The sequence below is a fragment of the Lethenteron reissneri genome, chromosome 14, assembly GCF_015708825.2.
Source record: "Lethenteron reissneri isolate LAM-NWPU_2019-01 chromosome 14, ASM1570882v1, whole genome shotgun sequence".
Lineage (NCBI taxonomy): Eukaryota > Metazoa > Chordata > Hyperoartia > Petromyzontiformes > Petromyzontidae > Lethenteron > Lethenteron reissneri.
In genome coordinates this window covers 2933435-2952808 of record NC_083792.1, presented here as the reverse complement: position 1 = coordinate 2952808, position 19374 = coordinate 2933435, and the positions used below count along the sequence as shown (strand labels likewise).

The window sequence follows — 19374 nt, the reverse complement described above, 5'->3', positions numbered from 1 at the left end:
GGGGAGGGTGCATGGGTGGGGGGTGTGAGGGAGAGTGAGGGGAGGGTGCATGGGTGGGGGGTGTGAGGGGGGTGAGGGGAGGGTGCATGGGTGGGGGGTGTGAGGGGGGGTGAGGGGAGGGTGCATGGGTGGGGGGTGTGAGGGAGAGTGAGGGGAGGGTGCATGGGTGGGGGGTGTGAGGGGGAGTGGGGGGAGGGTGCATGGGTGGGGGGTGTGAGGGGGGGTGAGGGGAGGGTGCATGGGTGGGGGGTGTGAGGGGGAGTGAGGGGAGGGTGCATGGGTGGGGGGTGTGAGGGGGGGTGAGGGGAGGGTGCATGGGTGGGGGGTGTGAGGGGGAGTGAGGGGAGGGTGCATGGGTGGGGGGTGTGAGGGGGGATGAGGGGAGGGTGCATGGGTGGGGGGTGTGAGGGGGGGTGAGGGGGGTGCATGGGTGGGGGGTGTGAGGGGGGGGTGGGGGGAGGGTGCATGGGTGGGGGGTGTGAGGGGGAGTGGGGGGAGGGTGCATGGGTGGGGGGTGTGAGGGGGGGTGAGGGGAGGGTGCATGGGTGGGGGGTGTGAGGGGGAGTGAGGGGAGGGTGCATGGGTGGGGGGTGTGAGGGGGTGTGAGGGGAGGGTGCATGGGTGGGGGGTGTGAGGGGGGATGAGGGGAGGGTGCATGGGTGGGGGGTGTGAGGGGGGGGTGAGGGGGGTGCATGGGTGGGGGGTGTGAGGGGGGGGTGGGGGGAGGGTGCATGGGTGGGGGGTGTGAGGGGAGTGGGGGGAGGGTGCATGGGTGGGGGGTGTGAGGGGGGGTGAGGGGAGGGTGCATGGGTGGGGGGTGTGAGGGAGAGTGAGGGGAGGGTGCATGGGTGGGGGGTGTGAGGGGGGGTGAGGGGAGGGTGCATGGGTGGGGGGTGTGAGGGGGGTTGAGGGGAGGGTGCATGGGTGGGGGGTGTGAGGGAGAGTGAGGGGAGGGTGCATGGGTGGGGGGTGTGAGGGGGAGTGGGGGGAGGGTGCATGGGTGGGGGGTGTGAGGGGGGGTGAGGGGAGGGTGCATGGGTGGGGGGTGTGAGGGAGAGTGAGGGGAGGGTGCATGGGTGGGGGGTGTGAGGGGGGGTGAGGGGAGGGTGCATGGGTGGGGGGTGTGAGGGGGAGTGAGGGGAGGGTGCATGGGTGGGGGGTGTGAGGGGGGGTGAGGGGAGGGTGCATGGGTGGGGGGTGTGAGGGGGGGTGAGGGGAGGGTGCATGGGTGGGGGGTGTGAGGGGGTGTGAGGGGGGGTGCATGGGTGGGGGGTGTGAGGGGGTGTGAGGGGGGGGTGCATGGGTGGGGGGTGTGAGGGGGTGTGAGGGGGGGGTGCATGGGTGGGGGGTGGGACGGGGAGTGAGGGGGGAGGGTGCATGGGTAGAGGGGGGGGGGCTCATCACGTGACCAGTCTCTCTCCCCGCGTCATCATCATTATCCTCGTCTCCTCGCCATGGCGGACCCGGGCAAGACGGGCTCGGGCATGTTCAGCAAGCACGCCAAGAAGCGGATCACGCGCGCCCAGGAGAAGGTGAGAGACGAGACGGGGCCCCCCGGGCGGGCCGCACGCCGCCTGCAGTGTCAGCGAGGGGCGGGCCTTCCTCGCTATAGCCGCCTCTCCGTTCGTTCGCGTGATGTCGTGCATGTTTGCAATGTATTTCCCCTCCCGTTAACTCGCATTGCCGTGGTGACGAACGCCGTCACCGAAGGGAATCTCCGTAGTTTTTACGTGAGGAGGCTTCATTCGGTGTGTAGATCCTCCTGCCCGCTAGCCCAGGGGGAGGGTTGCGTGTAGCCTGCGAGCCGTTGCCATGGCCGCAGTTAGCAATGCGTGACCCCCAGAGGTCAGCAGAGGTCAGCAAAGGTCACTTGGGGTCAGGGTCGGGGTCAGTGATGGCACCAGCGGAATTGTGTTGTGTAGTTGGGTAAATTCAGGGGCTGGGCTGCTTAAGATGTAATGATCCACATTGCGAGGATAACCCCGTTTACACGAAGAGCAAATGTCGCACTGTTACGATTAGCGATTTTGAATATATCGATATTTCGTGTAAATGTATTGCAACGTATGTAATACATATATAAAAATCAGTACAGCTTAAAAGAAAAGCCTTTATTCAATAACGCTGCCTGAAGGAAAAAGATTGGTACATTTCTGACCGCTCTTTGTGCTGTGAAGAAGGGCCATTGCCTGAAACGTCGCTTATTATGTAGCTTTTCTTTTGTAGCCCACTTATTGACGAATGCGTTGAGATATTTTGTTTGTTATTTATGCTTGTGCATCACTGGCAATGCAGCAGCAGAATCACCAAAGAATGTATAAAAGTATAGAATAAAGGTAAAATAAATGCACAGAACCCTAATAATAGGTTAAATTATGAAATATAATAGGACACATTTGTAAGAATGTAATAATAGGTTAAATGGGTAGCCGTAGAATATTGTTATTCTATCAACTTGCTCCAGTTTACAATGGAACGTCTGTCTTATCACACGGACATGACCCACTCATACCCACCATCTCCGTTATCTTACATGTACACCGACTACACAAATGTGTTTGCATGTTTGTTGTCGTGCTTATTTACGTATTTCTCCGGTTGTGCCCTTGGAGTGTGGCCGTTCATATCTTCGTTTAATAAAATATTCCTTTGGTTAGCAAAATAATAATCGCTGAGACCACCAAATTCACAAGCCACATCTAAAACGCACATTCCAGTGCTGCAGCAGCAACTACTACGGAGTGTGGACACAATTCCAAAATAGATCAGCATTGGTTTGGATTAACACGTAGGCTTTCGCGACCAATATCATCCATAATACAGGGTTTGTTGTTGTTGTTGGGTTAGATCGCGTTAATATATAAAATGTGTCGTTAAACCTGCCACCACCCGACAAAATCTGGCTATCCGCCTGATGATACTAGTTGTCATTACTGGCGAAATGTCGTACTCCGATTGTAAATGCTGTGGATTTGCTCTCCGACACACCGGTGTGCTGCACTAGTAACGAATTAGCATGTTCTGTTTACGTGACACACCTTACTAATAGGCTGTGTCGGGTGGTGGCTGGTTTAACGACGCATTTATATTTACGCAATCTAATAAAAACAACCTGTGTTATGGAGATCGACATTGCTCTGCACCTATCCAAAAGGATCACAATGCAGTTCTCCAGGCACTGCGAATGTTTTTTTTCCATAATGCACAAAATCTTGAATGAATTTTCCACATTTCTGGTATGTGTCTTATTTGAAACTTATGGCTGCCCAGCCTCCACTATTATTCTGTTGCGATGAAATGTGCTCATAATTTACAGATTTCACTATTGCTCCGCACGCTATTAAATTTACATCTTCGGCAGTGCGATTTAAATATTTGTACATTTTTTAAGGGACTTCGAAACAAACCCCCTTCATTATGTCGGCCACAGTATATCCACTGACAATCCGAGGATGCGGTATTTGCTATTTATTGGCATAAAAAATGTGAATATTCTCTTATGTGCAAATAATACAATTCTGTACTTCTCGCAGGTTCTACAAAAGCTGGGTAAAGCTGATGAAACAGTAGACCAGCAGTTTGAAGAACAAGTTCAGAAATTCAACAAACAGTATGTACGTACTGCATGCAGCCCAGGCGCACGATTGATGATACCAGAAGGTTGATATCCTTAGGGGGATTAAATATGTACACGGGGGTCTGTTTCATCTCCAGATTAATGTTTCTAGACTGCTATGAATTTCTGAGTGTTATTCACGGAGGACGCTTGCCTGTAAGAGCATTTATATAATAGGGCGCACCCTCTTGATGAGACTCGGATAAGTCAACGCTGCTTGAGAGTTTTACTTACAAACACTGCTGAAAGACATGGGACCAAAAGGCGAATTGGTTGATGAATTTCATGTTATTATTTTAACTGGTCGGTGTGGTTAGTAGGCCTATTTTAATACATGCACCACATTCAGGGACACATTTTTTTTATATATATTTTTTACAATGAGCACTGCCCACGCTCTTGCGTGGGATGCACTGCCTGGGTAAGAGGGGGGGAGGCTTGACGTCATTGCGACTCACGAACCCCGCTTACGTCATCACGCAGATGTTCGCAGTGACACCACCACCATGCACTCGCCCACCCGTGCTCCAGGCAGCCAGCCAGCAAAACCTTTTTTTCAAATATTATTTGATTTCTGGATGAAGGCCTCCTCACACCTTATCCGTCGTGGGGGTTATTTGACAGTACAGTAAAACCTTGGATTGCGAGCATAATTCGTACCGGAAACGTGTTTGTAATCCAAAGCACTCGTATATCAAAGCACTCGTATATCAGTTGTGATCACGTGACGCTCGGCAGACAAAGTGAATACACGTACTACTCGTGTTGCAAGACCTCGCTCGTTTATCAAATTAATATTTATTTTAAAATGTTGCTCGTCTTGCAAAACAGTCGCAGACCAAGTTACTCGCAATCCAAGGTTTTACTGTACTTCACCACGTTGGTTACTGCAGGTTTGTGGAGTGTGGGTATTCAGGAGAATGTTCAGATATCACTCAGTCTTGACCAGAAATTACAAGTTGCCGGGATCTTGGCGCAGTGCATTTTCAAACTGTTGGTAACAACTATGGGGACCTCATTTGCCAGTAAAAATATGATAATCGGTTCTTTACCCTTCTATCTGGCAACAAAACTGACACCTTTTTGCAAGGAGTCATGTTTGCATAGACCGCAATACCTGCAGTCAATAATACAAACAAAAGAACATAACTCTGATAATGTGCACTGTCCTTGAAGTTGATTGGTCCACACCCGAGACAGCTTTCCTTCGAGCCTAGTCTCATATGGGTTGGACCAGATGACGCCAAAAGGCGCACAACTCAAGGACAATGCACCATCAGAGTATGAGAGCTCGGGGCAAGCATCTACACTATGGGGACCTCATTTGCCAGTAAAAATATGATAATCGGTTCTTTACCCTTCTATCTGGCAACAAAACTGACACCTTTTTGCAAGGAGTCATGTTTGCATAGACCGCAATACCTGCAGTCAATAATACAAACAAAAGAACATAACTCTGATAATGTGCACTGTCCTTGAAGTTGATTGGTCCACACCCGAGACAGCTTTCCTTCGAGCCTAGTCTCATATGGGTTGGACCAGATGACGCCAAAAGGCGCACAACTCAAGGACAATGCACCATCAGAGTATGAGAGCTCGGGGCAAGCATCTACACTATGGGGACCTCATTTGCCAGTAAAAATATGATAATCGGTTCTTTACCCTTCTATCTGGCAACAAAACTGACACCTTTTTGCAAGGAGTCATGTTTGCATAGACCGCAATACCTGCAGTCAATAATACAAACAAAAGAACATAACTCTGATAATGTGCACTGTCCTTGAAGTTGATTGGTCCACACCCGAGACAGCTTTCCTTCGAGCCTAGTCTCATATGGGTTGGACCAGATGACGCCAAAAGGCGCACAACTCAAGGACAATGCACCATCAGAGTATGAGAGCTCGGGGCAAGCATCTACACTATGGGGACCTCATTTGCCAGTAAAAATATGATAATCGGTTCTTTACCCTTCTATCTGGCAACAAAACTGACACCTTTTTGCAAGGAGTCATGTTTGCATAGACCGCAATACCTGCAGTCAATAATACAAACAAAAGAACATAACTCTGATAATGTGCACTGTCCTTGAAGTTGATTGGTCCACACCCGAGACAGCTTTCCTTCGAGCCTAGTCTCATATGGGTTGGACCAGATGACGCCAAAAGGCGCACAACTCAAGGACAATGCACCATCAGAGTATGAGAGCTCGGGGCAAGCATCTACACTATGGGGACCTCATTTGCCAGTAAAAATATGATAATCGGTTCTTTACCCTTCTATCTGGCAACAAAACTGACACCTTTTTGCAAGGAGTCATGTTTGCATAGACCGCAATACCTGCAGTCAATAATACAAACAAAAGAACATAACTCTGATAATGTGCACTGTCCTTGAAGTTGATTGGTCCACACCCGAGACAGCTTTCCTTCGAGCCTAGTCTCATATGGGTTGGACCAGATGACGCCAAAAGGCGCACAACTCAAGGACAATGCACCATCAGAGTATGAGAGCTCGGGGCAAGCATCTACACTATGGGGACCTCATTTGCCAGTAAAAATATGATAATCGGTTCTTTACCCTTCTATCTGGCAACAAAACTGACACCTTTTTGCAAGGAGTTGGTAACAAATTAGTAAATGTACCTACTTTTAGACCAATTATTTCACATCATATACAAGTTGCTCTTTGAGTAATTATTCACCAGATAGTTGATGTTTTATCATGATTATCCCTGAATATGTTCTAAGTGCTGACTAATATGATGCTGCACTGGCAGATTAGCTTGGCCAGTAAGGGCTACAGCAGCAGCATCAGCACATTTGTTGTTGTGACATCATGCCTGTCACCCTGACAATGAATCAAACATTGATTTTAGAGCTTTCGAAAGCATCACTAATAACTCTAGTCTTCCATCATTAAAAAGCCGAGCCAATTCATCATCTGCCTCCATAGCCATTCTCCAATAACTTGGCCTATTATAGGTGAGCAGAAGTGACTGTGCAGCTCGTAGGGCAAATGTCTGTGTAAGAGCGCTGAGGCAGCAGAATCTAAAATTGTGGGTTCGCGTCCTGGTCAGCTGCCAAATATTGATTCACGTTCTCAAGTGCGAGTGAGTTAACAATAATGGGGAATCGTGAAATCACCTTACGCATTGTTGCATTTACTTACGTATAGCTTGGCCCAGCAGTAAGAGTGGTGGTGTCCGTCTGTAATTGAGAGTTGTGGAGGCAAAGGCTATATCAACGATGTATCATACAGATTGGTGAAACTCAGAAACTTGCCGATGTGCAAGTTGGCCAGGAGGTGGCAGTGGAGCAAGTGGGCTCAGGAACCTGCCTGTGCATGGAGCTCTGAGTGTTATCCCTTTGCATGCGGGGTGCATTTTTCTCCGGGTACTCTCATCGTTATCCCACATGCAAAATATTAAAATAATTTATCAAACATCCCAATGCAGGACCCTCTTGAAAAAGCATTGAGTCTCAGAGACGCTTTCCTGATTAAATTATATAACAATTATAATATTCAGTTTGTATATAGCAATGTTATTTATGCAACTATTTCACACAAAGGAGATGCATATATAAAGATACTAGCTGTACTACCCGGCTTCGCCCGGGACTTGTATCCACCACGGCCGGCCGCCTTTGTCTCCCCAGTGGCGATGTTAATACGCCACACCAGTTACTCGTTTGAGGCTGAGTCGACCTATGGGAGGTTCAAATAATCTTGACCGGTGGTGGCCATGAGCGGGAATCGAACTCGGTTCGCCGGGTTGGTAGCGCAGCGTAGCGTTAACCACTACACCCACCGCTCCTCACACACACAGACGCACAGACACACACACAGACACACACACAGACACACGCAGACACACACAGACAGATACAGACAGACACACAGACACACAGACAGCACGCTAACCACTACACTACCGCTCCCCACACACCACACACGCACACACACAGACACACACACAGACACACACACACAGACAGACACACACACACAGACACACAGACAGCACGCTAACCACTACACTACCGCTCCCCACACACCACACACACACACAGACACACACACAGACACACACACAGACACACACACACAGACACACACACACAGACACACACACACAGACACACACACAGGCAGCACGCTAAGCACTACACTACCGTTCCCCCTACACACCACACACGCACACACACACACACAGACACACACACAGACACACACACACAGACACAAACACACAGACACACACACACAGACACACACACACAGACACACACACACAGACACACACACACAGACACACACACACAGACACACACACACAGACACACACACACAGATACACAGACACACACACAGGCAGCACGCTAAGCACTACACTACCGTTCCCCCTACACACCACACACGCACACACACAGACACACACACAGACACACACACACAGACACAGGCAGCACGCTAAGCACTACACTACCGTTCCCCCTACACAACACAGGCACACACACAGACACACACACAGACACACACACACAGACACACACACAGAGACACACAGACACACAGACAGCACGCTAACCACTACACTACCGCTCCCCACATACCACACACGCACACACACAGACACACACACAGACACACAGACACAGACACACACAGACACAGACAGCACGCTAACCACTACACTACCGTTCCCCCTACACAACACACGCGCGCGCGTCCATAGGTACACATACACGCGCTTGCTGCAGACACACACGACTGTGAGGGTGCTAACGGCAGTAAACGACTGAAATAATAAAGCGGAAATGCTGCGCGAGGAACGCCTTAGACCTGCAACACATTTGTGTAATGCGAGCGTAAACACACAAACACATACAAAGACATACACACACATACATACACACACATACAAACACATACACACACATACATACACAGAGACATACACATACACACAAACACACACATACACACACACAATACACACACACACATACACAATACACACACACATACATGCATACACACAGACAGACACATAACACACATACATACACACACATACATACACAGAAACACATACACACATACATACAAACACACATACATACACACAAACACATACACACACGTACATACACACATACAGACACGCAGACATACACATAAACACATAAAAAAAACGACATACATACACACACACATACAAACACACAAACACATACACACAACAACAACAACAACCGCCATTCGCCACTAAGTGGCGGTGACGTCACCACGATGCTTGTGCCAGGCCAAGTGCACCTTGAGGCCACGTGAAGTGTCGAAAGCCCGCTGGCAGGAGGTCACGGGGCAGACCCAGGTGCCACTGGTCGACTGACCGAGATGACCGAGATGAGACACACAGACATACACATAAACACATACACACATAGACATGACCCGGCTTCGCCCGGGACTTGGATCCACCACGCCCGGCCGCCTTTGTCTCCCCAGTGCCGATGTGAAAACGGCACAGACACACACACACAGACGTAAAACTTTTATGAATTTACCTTAGATTCACGTGGTGGGTGTCGAGGCCTAGCACCGTGCAGAGCCTCCTGCCTCGCCTGATTTTCCCACCCGGCTGACGCTGGGTACGGGTGCCGGTCCCCCCCCCCCCCCCCCCCACCTAGCGCTCGAACAATACAGAGTAATGGCTATTATTTAATTGAATACGGAGCTTATGAAAGTGGCGAAGGCGTGGCTAGCCGTTGGCAGGGGCAACCGCCGTCCAATGAAACTGCAGCCCTTGGCGAAGGCGTCGCTAGCCGTTGCCAGGTCCAATGAAAGCGGCGAAGGCGTGGCTAGCCGTTTCCAGGGGCAACCGCTGTCCAATGAAAGTGCGTATGGGCCGAAATACACACACACACACACAGACAGACAGACATGAACGATTTTATATATATAGATGTTCAGCCAATTAATGAGTGGTTGTACATGTTGGAGGAAACTGTAGCACCCAGAGAAAACCCACACAGGCGAGGGTAAAACACTCGATCCCATACAGACCGAACAGGCGGAGACAAAATTTGCTGTACTAGCTTTTTTTCTGGTGAGACAGGGTTACGGCACCTCGACGGCAATGGGAAGGGAGATTCACAACATTTGTGCGGTCCACCAACCCTCCTTGATGCTTCCACAGTGCTGGATTACACACGTGTGTAGTCAACGCTGCCAGGCTATAAATGACCTCATTAGTTATAAACGCGGTTTATCGGTTAAACCTTGATTTGAAAGGTTCATAATGTGGCCTTACTATGAAAAATTGCAGTCAGGCTTTCCTGGACAAATGACTTGACGGTACAATTACATTTACCCATGTACTTGAAAATTGGTGTTTTGTTTACAGATATATGAGTGGTGCTTTGGAAAGATAATTTTCATGTTGTATTGGTTCATTTGGAAACATGAATAATGCTGATAAATATCGAACACTTTTTGTATTATTATTGTCAAATATGTATTCATCTTTCGTGCAATGAGATATATTTTGTTGTCTTCACATGTGATTGCTGAATATGGAATTTAATCTGTGTTATTCAAACGTCGGTTTTGCTCGTTATAGAATGAAGGAAGCCAGCTGCAAAAGGAACTACGGGGCTACCTCGATGCTGTAAAAGGTAAAAATAAATTATATTATAGGGAAAGTCCTTAAAACAAAACCAATATTGGTGGGGGTGGGGGGATATCATAGACCCTATTATCTGTAGGAGTATTATTTGACTTCTCCACAAACACAGTTGTGAATAATAATATGAAAGTACCAATGACCTCTACTTATCTCTCAAAAAAATCATGGATAATGGGCAGGGCATTTCACAATACAGCAAACCCTTCCCTCGCATGTTTAGCTATCACGTTTTTGCGGTTTCTCACCAAATTTATTCAGGTACAGTTCGCTGATAGCGCCTTGACCAGTCGTGGTTGACCGCGTGATTCCTACAATTCAACGTAACTGTGCTGCTCGCGATGTTGCTGCCGTCGCAAAACACGCGGTGCCATCTTGTCTCCATCGCTGGTCCCAGTTCATGTGTTCCCAGCCTCCAGTGAGGTCGTGGAATTTAGCCGCACGATCTTTCTTCATTTATCGTATGAGTTATATTTAACACTAGAAAATATTAATTATATTTTACGTAGAAATTACTTCCTGTTTCATGTTCGGGTTAATGTAAAGTAAGATAACAAAAGGAGGGGGTGGCGTTTTTTTCCGTATTGTTGTCCCATTTGCCTTTGAGTATACAGATTGTGGATTTGTTGATTGCAGCTATTGTCAAACCCCCGCGATGGGTAAGGGTTTGCTGTGTACGCTGGTTAAAATGTGGATAATTGCGGATAATAGAAAAATAGGTGCACGGATAAAAAGATCAACCCTCGATAATTTTGGTCCCATGGAAAATATAGCCACAAGTGAAAGGAGTTATTTATTATCACCTGAGCGGGTGGTGCTGTGATTAGAGCGATACATCATTTGTTTAACAAGCCTGATTGCTGATGAGACTGAGAAAGTCGAAACCAATCCAGAGTGTGCTTTCTTAAACAAATGCTGCTGGATACTATTGGTCTTGAAAGCCGATGTACTAAAATATTGTATTACATATGTGGAAAAACAGACCGGACTTCTGCTTATACTTATTTTCATCTACAATGAGAAGGTTGTGAGTTCAAATTTTGAGTTGGGGATCTATTCAGCCTAACATCAATCCAGGTCAACACAATAAGTACCCCAATGAGTCGTAATATTTTGTGAGAAAATAACATACCCGATATTTTAACACGCATTATGTTTGGAAAGTCTTTTCTAATTAAACGTGGTTAATTTAAGCATCCGTTAAGTTAAACGACATTGAAGTTGTAGGTCATTTTGATTTGCTAGGAGATGGGTTTTGCTTAACAAACAGGATATTAACAATTGACGACCACAGACTGCCATAAGTCTTCGCTATAGCGTATGTGTCGCGACATTTATTGTCGTGTGTTAACATTTTATTCCGAGGTTATGTACAACTCCCATGACCCAGTGGAATTATATTTAACATGACAGTAAAGGCGACAGTTTTTTTCCAACTCTGCTTTTAAAATAGCATCAAGACCTTAATTCAGCTTACAGCTTAAGTAGATCAAACTGTAAAGTGGAGGAGCGCTAGTCACTACACTATCTCTTAATTTCTTCAAGACGCTCTGATATTTAAATTGAGAGGAATAGACAAATCCTCATGCTTGCATTTGCTACGAACACCAGCTCTTCTGTTTGGCCCTTAAATCTCCAATGGCATAGGTCAACACACCAGACTGTCACCATCAATCATCGTGACGCAGTTTGTCATCTCTGACATAAGCCCCGCTAATTAATCAGCCCAAGTGTATTCCAAAGCTAGTGTTGTTCTTTGCACGATACTTATGTTGGTAAGCAGCATTGCACATTCATGATGAAGGGTGAAGCTCACAGGGTCAAGAGCACGAGGCCATCACGGCTAGTGTTGTTCCTTGCACGATACTTAGGTTGGTACGCAGCATTGCACATTCATGATGAAGGGTGAAGCTCACAGGGTCAAGAGCACGAGGCCATCACGGCTAGTGTTGTTCCTTGCACGATACTTAGGTTGGTACGCAGCATTGCACATTCATGATGAAGGGTGAAGCTCACAAGGGTCAAGGTCACGAGGTCATCATGGCTAGTGTTATTGATGTGACCATACCTCACCATCCCTTCATTCCCTCTGCTAGATTACCATGTAGATGCTCACCCCGAGCCCTCATTACTTTGATAGTGCATTGTCTTTGAGCTGTATGCCTTTTGGCGTCCTCTGGTCTAGCAGCAATTGAGACGAGGCTCAAAAGAAAGCCGTCTCTGGTGTGGACCAATCAGTTTCAAGGACAATGCATTTATTATCAGACTGTGTTTTTTGTTTGCATTTTGACCACAAGTATCGTGGTTAATGCACACATGATTCCTTGTTAAAAGGTTTTAGTTTTGTTGCCAGAAAAAGGGGACAAACCCAATTACTCCCATAGCTATCCCACAATGTTTTAACGTAAGTAATTTGGTATAACTTTCTGTATTTAGAGTTATCTAGATTCATTATAATGCTCACTTAAAATTGCGTAATCACAATAAATGTAGTATGGAATACTAACACAGGTTTTTGTGTTGTTTTGCTGTACAGCTGTCTGATGTTTAGTGGGGTTGTACAGCACATTGTCCAGCGTGATGTCCGATGTTTCGCTTCACATACTGGGAGCCTCTTCACGAATAGTTCCTGAAGAGCAAGAAAACACATGGAGCTGTTTTTATTCCTAGAGAGCCTCCCAGAACGTGGAACAAGCAGGGGGACATGTCAAACAGAACGCAGTGCTCCCCTAACACACGTCGGACTTGCCTTTAATCTAATATTTATGTAGCGCCTTTATTTGAAGCGCTTTACAAGGGTTATGAGTGGTACAATGAGGGTAGCTAACGGTGGTATGGTAAATAGGGGTGGGTATGGGGAGGGAGGTTAGTGGGTACAGGAATTACGAGGATACCTAGGGATGGAGGGAAGGATGGGCCAATGAGAAGAGGTTGTTCTTGAGGGAGGAGCGGAAACTAGACGGGGAGGGTGCTTGCCTGATGTGGAGGGGAAGTTTGTTCCGGTGAAAGGGGGCAAGTAGGGAAAAGGAGCAGAAACGGTATTGTGCACAATGAGAGGGTGCAACGGTTAGGAGTATGAGAGATTGTTATCCGTCTTAACAGTTGTACAGACTTGGGTTGACTCTCACCGTAACTTTATTTGCTTTAGAAATGCACGACTCGTCTAAGAAAATGAATGAAGCTCTCCTCGATATGTACGAGCCTGATTGGTATGGAAAAGAAGATGTCAAAGACATTTCACAGGTAAGCATTAATCATACACTTGATAGAATTGCCACCAGAAGAAATTATAATGGGAAAAATTACAGCCGTGTCTAACTGTCACAGCGTCTCCCTGCTCAAACAACCAATTATGTGCTAAAAATATTCAAATATGTAAATTACAATGAAAACCCATTATAAGGGAATAATAATGCAGGCTGGAAACCATACGTTTCAAACAACACGCAGAAATGTGGAAAAACCATCAGCATTTCACGAAGAAGTGCATTTTCATCCTCTTGCGATGGGTGGCCGAAAACAAAGAGAATCACAATGCACTTCTTAATGAAATGCTGGTTGTTTTATTTTATGCACAAAGTTTTTGTGCTCTTTATACATTTCCGTGTTTCTTTTGAAAAATATCTGCTGCTCAAGCAAAGCAGTAAATGCTCGGTAAATTCATCTGGTGAAGGTAACTCTACATTCTCATGCTAGAGGCCAGTCTTTTCCACAGGATGACCACTGTTATAATACAATGATATTTGGATTAATGTCGCGCATAAATGCAAATGCATCTCAAGATGCTGTTAATAAAACAGTCGGCATATTTAAAGAGCATCTTAAACTTCCCAAAAGGTGGTGTGTATTTTATTGACCTTATGAGTTGATCCCCAAACAGGATTTGAACTCGCAGTCTTTCAATTGTGAGACCAGCACGCTCACGTGGAGACATTTCGAAATGAGCTTCACACAGTTGAAGAGAATGGGACCGTGATTGTGCCTGTCCATGCCTGTGTGATGCAGAACGGCGATGAGCTCTGGGGTGACTTCCACGAGAAGCTGGTAGACAATTCTCTCCTGACCCTTGACACGTACCTCGGCCAGTTCCCCGATATCAAGGTAAAGAGAGATAATGACTGCAGCACATGTTGTACCCTGGTGTTTATTGCACAAATGTGGGAACGACCATTAACTCATGTATTGATCTTCACAAAGACAAAGATCCCCCCCTTATTGCCTTAGACTGATGGGGCAAGTACTGTTAGCGAGTATCTATGAAGGCTGGCACGGCACACAAAGGGGTGGGTGGCCAGCATCACACCTGGCTGCCTTTGTTTCTCCAGTGTGTGCATGTATGTATGTTGAAGTTCTTTCGCACTGTACGTAGCCAAACATGTTAATCGGCGGTGGGCGCTGGCGATGTGTACACATCGCACCCAGGTACTCATTTGAGGTTGAGTTGACCTTGCTCAAACGCGTCGTACTGCCACCACCAGTGTCATCGTCCTGTCACGAACAGCAACAACAACAACAGCATTTCATGCAAGAGACTGCAGTTGTACTGCATGTGATGCCTTTTACCAAATCGCCTGGAATGTGGCCCATGTTCTCAGATCTCTGAGCTAAGCAGCGTTGAGCCTAGATGGTGTTCGTATGGGTGGCTAGTGCAGACTTGGTTAGCGCAGACTTTATTTCTTGCAAAAATTATGTATTTGGTGTTTGAACATCTGAACACCTGTTTTTTCCAGAAAGGGTCAAACCTATTCTTATTTTTCATACTTTGATCCTGGCAAAAAGGTCCCATGATATGTATTACATCGTGTGACTGATGCTCCTCTCTGTCCCACGACAGTCTCGCATTGCCAAACGTGGGCGCAAGCTGGTGGATTATGACAGCGCGAGGCACCATCTGGAGTCACTACAGAACGCAAAGAAGAGGGACGATATCAAAGTGGCCAAGGTATCTGGTTACAAACATCATCGTTAACGGCTTCACAACACTTTCACAGTGAGTGAAGCGCTCACCTGCCTTGTTCTGCCCCTTATCAGCGTGAACACGGCTTCAAAGTTAGTCAAGTGTGATTTTTTGTACAGTAAATAAGGTTGTTAATAGCGAATATAGGCAAATGTGGACAGTGGGTGAAAAGCGTATTTGTGGCTACATTTCCAGAGGTTACTCTTTTCTCTCTGCTTGTGTTATTGTCACTTTCCCATGCTGTTGTCGTTTCTATCCAACAGCCGGTGTTGCTGCTTGAAAAAGCTGCACCTCAGTGGTGCCAGGGGAAGATCCAGGCCCATATCATTGCCCAGACAAACCTTCTCAAGAACCAGGTAACACATTGGTTCACCTGTCCACAACTCTCGTCATCGGTTCACCTGTGTACAACTCGCATAATTTTCCTGTTGATCTCATGGTGGCGTGGTGTATATAATGTCCCATGAGCATGACTGTCGAGCGTGTTAGTAGTTTAGTAACTCCACCGGAGCCTCCGGGCAGGAGGGGGCAAGCGCCGGGCTATGAAGAAGTAGGAAATTGGACAGGGGGCCCTATTTCATTACTTGCAACAGGGCCCATGCCAACCACTCCACACCGCTGTTACATGTAATGTTATATTAATATGGTACTCCAGTTGCTTTAACATAACACTTAGGAGTTTGACCTCCGGAATTGTTATTCTGCAATGTGGATCTTGTCCTGATGATGTTGTATACACAGTTTAAAGTTAAACGTTGTTATCTAAACTAGATAAATTTGGTTGTGACAATTATACTCCAACTCACCGTTGAGTGAACTAAAGAAATACTAATCGTTAAACGCTTGTACATCACATGCCTATGTTGGGTGGTGGAGGGTCTTATTGACACAAATTTGATCAGATCATTATGTAGTGGCATAACCCAAAAAATATACTATGAACCAGTTGCTTTAGTTAGATTGTTGAATTACATTGTGGTAAATATTTTTTGTTCTACATAAAGATTATTGAAATGTCCAATTACTTTAAGTGCTCTGCACATTGTCGTGATATTTTAGAGAGACCCTACCCACAAAACGGATAAAGTACCTGGGCTGTGTGTTCAGGGCTGCCTAATAAGACGTGATGCTTCATGAGTGAGATAAAAATACTTTAAAGTTATTTTAATTAGTGCTTTAGTGGCAGCATTGCAGTGGTGTGTTAAATAAGCACATATGTATGCACAGCACTTTACCAATTAGCTGCTGGATGAGGGCCTCCACACGTTTTGTGCATCATGGGAATTATTTGATCATACTTCAAGCTTTTCTTAACTTGTTTTAGATCGCATCTTTCATCTTAATTATATCTTGAAACACGGCAACAGAAACAATGTTGGGAGATTGAGAGGTCATCTATTTCTGCGCTTCAGAGTCACGGTCATTTATATCTATGAAATATTGTGTGCGGTATTAGTTGCATGATTAATTTTATTAAATGAGATGGGATTCCGCAGATCCGAGTGTTGCATTGGGTGGTGGTGTCGCTGATGTAAACTGTCTTGATGCCATCAGCTGAGATTCAGTGTGAATGCCTGGTGTAGGCAGAAGAGGACTACATGAAAGCACAGAAGGTGTTTGAGGAGATCAACGTTGACCTGCACGAGGAGCTGCCTGTCATTTTGGACAGGTGTGTACGTCTGACCCACAAGCAACCGAATCCGGTCTTGGAACATAGTACAACAAAACAACCTTGGGAGATGGAGCGATAGGCCATCTCTCTATTTATAGAGTTCCTTTATAGTACTGGTTGTTAGAGGCTGGAGTAATAATAGTGTAATAATAAAACATATTTCACAGACATAAACGACCGTGGCTCTTGATATGCGGAGCCAAGCTGATTTGTCTCGCGAAAGTGTCTTTTAAAACTCGGTGTAGATCGAATGCTGCGAATGTGCAGTGGAGTGGCGGCTCTGTTCCAGCCAGCGGGGGCTGCCACGGAGACACCACGCCTGAAATGTCTGTGTGGGTGCCACGGTAACGGGACGTGATCTTCCTCACCTGGTATACAGAAGGTTGTGGGTTCGATCCCGACCCTGACGTCTGTATATTTGGAGTTTGCATGTTCTCCCCGTGGTTGCGTGGATTTTTCTCCGGGTTCTCCAGTTTTTCCTTCCACATTTAAAAACATGCATTTAGAGTATTTGGCTGCTACAAATTTCAACGTGATAAGCGACTTCGTTGAGCTATAATTTGTGGCCAGGTCACTTCTGAAAATGAGCTATAAAGCTCAGTGGGCCTCACCTGGTAAAATAAAAATGGTTTCGTTTAGTTTTAATGTCGTTACTTTGCAGTTTAGGGAGCTGCTCTATTTACATTTCCTCCATTCTGTACAATATAAATACTTCGTAAACTTATCAAAATCTCCACACTGATTGGTAATCTCTGAAACAAGTTCCTTATTTTTATATGCATTTAGTGCTTTTATATACAGTTGCTCATTTTTTTAAAGTAATTGAAACCTCACTATTAGCAAAGTTAAACCTCTTTTAAATTCACCCAGATCTTTGAATAAACTTACGTAAAATGTAGAGAGAGAGAATGTATGTGTGTATGTATGTTGAACTTCTTTCACACTGTACATAGCCACCCGTGCTAATCTGAGGTGCGGGGGGAAAGACAACAAATTTAGACAAAAAACTGTTTTAAAGAAATTCGTTTTCAGATTATATTTAAAAGTGCATAGCTCCAGTGGCTTCCTAATATCAGAAGGAAGAGCGTTCCAGACAGCCACAGAAGCGCATGCAAAAGCACGCGATGCAGTTAACCATCTCTGTGCGAGTTTGCGTGATGGTTTATGCTCCTTGATGAGATCAGCAAGGTATTGTGGTTCAGCAAAAATGTTCTAGCTGTGATTTTCCCACCTGATGATGATTGCTTGTGTTGCGATCGAAACGTCGTAATTTAATTTTATTTTATACCTATGTGACTTTACCGAAAGAACCAAAGGGTATTGTGGTTCATTTGTGGCAAGCACTTTGTGTAATGAGTGTGACCTTATGCATGCAAAGCAACTGCTATAAAAGGTGCCCTTTGTAATTTTCATCACTGCACTTGCCTCATCATTATTGATGTTCATAAACACTCACAGCAAAATGTCAACCCCACCCCCTCTGCAGTCGAGTTGGATTTTACGTGAGCACCTTCAAGAACATCGCCGGCCTGGAAGAAAACTTTCACAAGGAGATTGGACAGGTAGTGAGTTCTCTCCTTGCTCGTGTGTTTAGAACTGTAGTTCAGTAGCTTCACATTTAGCAATTATATATATAGCCATACAAATCAATCTATTTATTTAAACATTTAACAAAAACATTTAAAACAATCTTTATAATGTTATTCTCATCATGTCCCATAGTCTTGGTTCTTTCGGTAAAGTCACGTAGAAGGGAAATAATAAAAATAAAACAATAAAATTCTCACGACGTTTCGATTGCAACACAAGCAATCATCAGGTGTGAAAACCACAGCAAGAAAATTTTCTTGCTGTGGTTTTGACAGAAAATGTTCTTGCTGTGGTTTTCACACCTGATGATGATTGCTTGTGTTGCAATCGAAACGTGATAATTTGATTGTTTTATTTGTATTATTTCCCTTCTATGTGACTTTACCGAAAGAACCAAGAATATGAATCCCTGCAGTCACGAAAGCTTTAAATCGAAATGTCCCCATAGTGTTAAGTGCAGTCACTCTGCCTCTCTGACCTTTTTATGTCCTATGAAGAAGGGCCATTGCCCGAAACGTCACCGATTTTATATCTTTTACTTTTCAGGCCACAGTGTTATTGGTGATTGTGTTGAGTTCCTTTATTTATCCAGCCGAGAGAGCCCCTTGATAGCGGTGCCGTTTTACTAAAGTATAGAAAGGTGTGCACAAAATAAAATATTTCGTTCGGAAAACGTGTAAAATACATTATTTATGCATGTTGAACTTCTTTTGCACCCTACGTAGCCAACCGTGCTAATTGGAGGTACGTAGCCAAATGCAAATTCTTGTGGTACAGTGCAGAGTGCAATATCGCTAACTAAACGTATGTAAATGTATTCACGGGGTGTAAAAATAAGCAGTGACAATTACACT

At 45.7% G+C, this 19374-nt stretch overlaps 1 protein-coding gene across 2 annotated transcripts in view; it reads left to right on the top strand.

Annotated features, from left to right (window-relative positions):
* Positions 1-1404: 1404 nt before the first annotated feature.
* LOC133342250 (myc box-dependent-interacting protein 1-like) overlaps positions 1405-19374 on the top strand; it is a 31912-nt gene continuing 13942 nt past the window's right edge. For both annotated transcript variants that reach the window (XM_061551286.1, XM_061551285.1), the window contains exons 1-9: positions 1405-1532; positions 3534-3614; positions 10239-10293; positions 13450-13544; positions 14307-14402; positions 15136-15243; positions 15522-15614; positions 16842-16927; positions 18417-18492. In XM_061551286.1, coding sequence (XP_061407270.1) covers positions 1455-1532; positions 3534-3614; positions 10239-10293; positions 13450-13544; positions 14307-14402; positions 15136-15243; positions 15522-15614; positions 16842-16927; positions 18417-18492 — 768 coding nt within the window. In that variant the 5' untranslated portion in view covers positions 1405-1454. The remainder of the gene's footprint in view (positions 1533-3533; positions 3615-10238; positions 10294-13449; positions 13545-14306; positions 14403-15135; positions 15244-15521; positions 15615-16841; positions 16928-18416; positions 18493-19374) is intronic.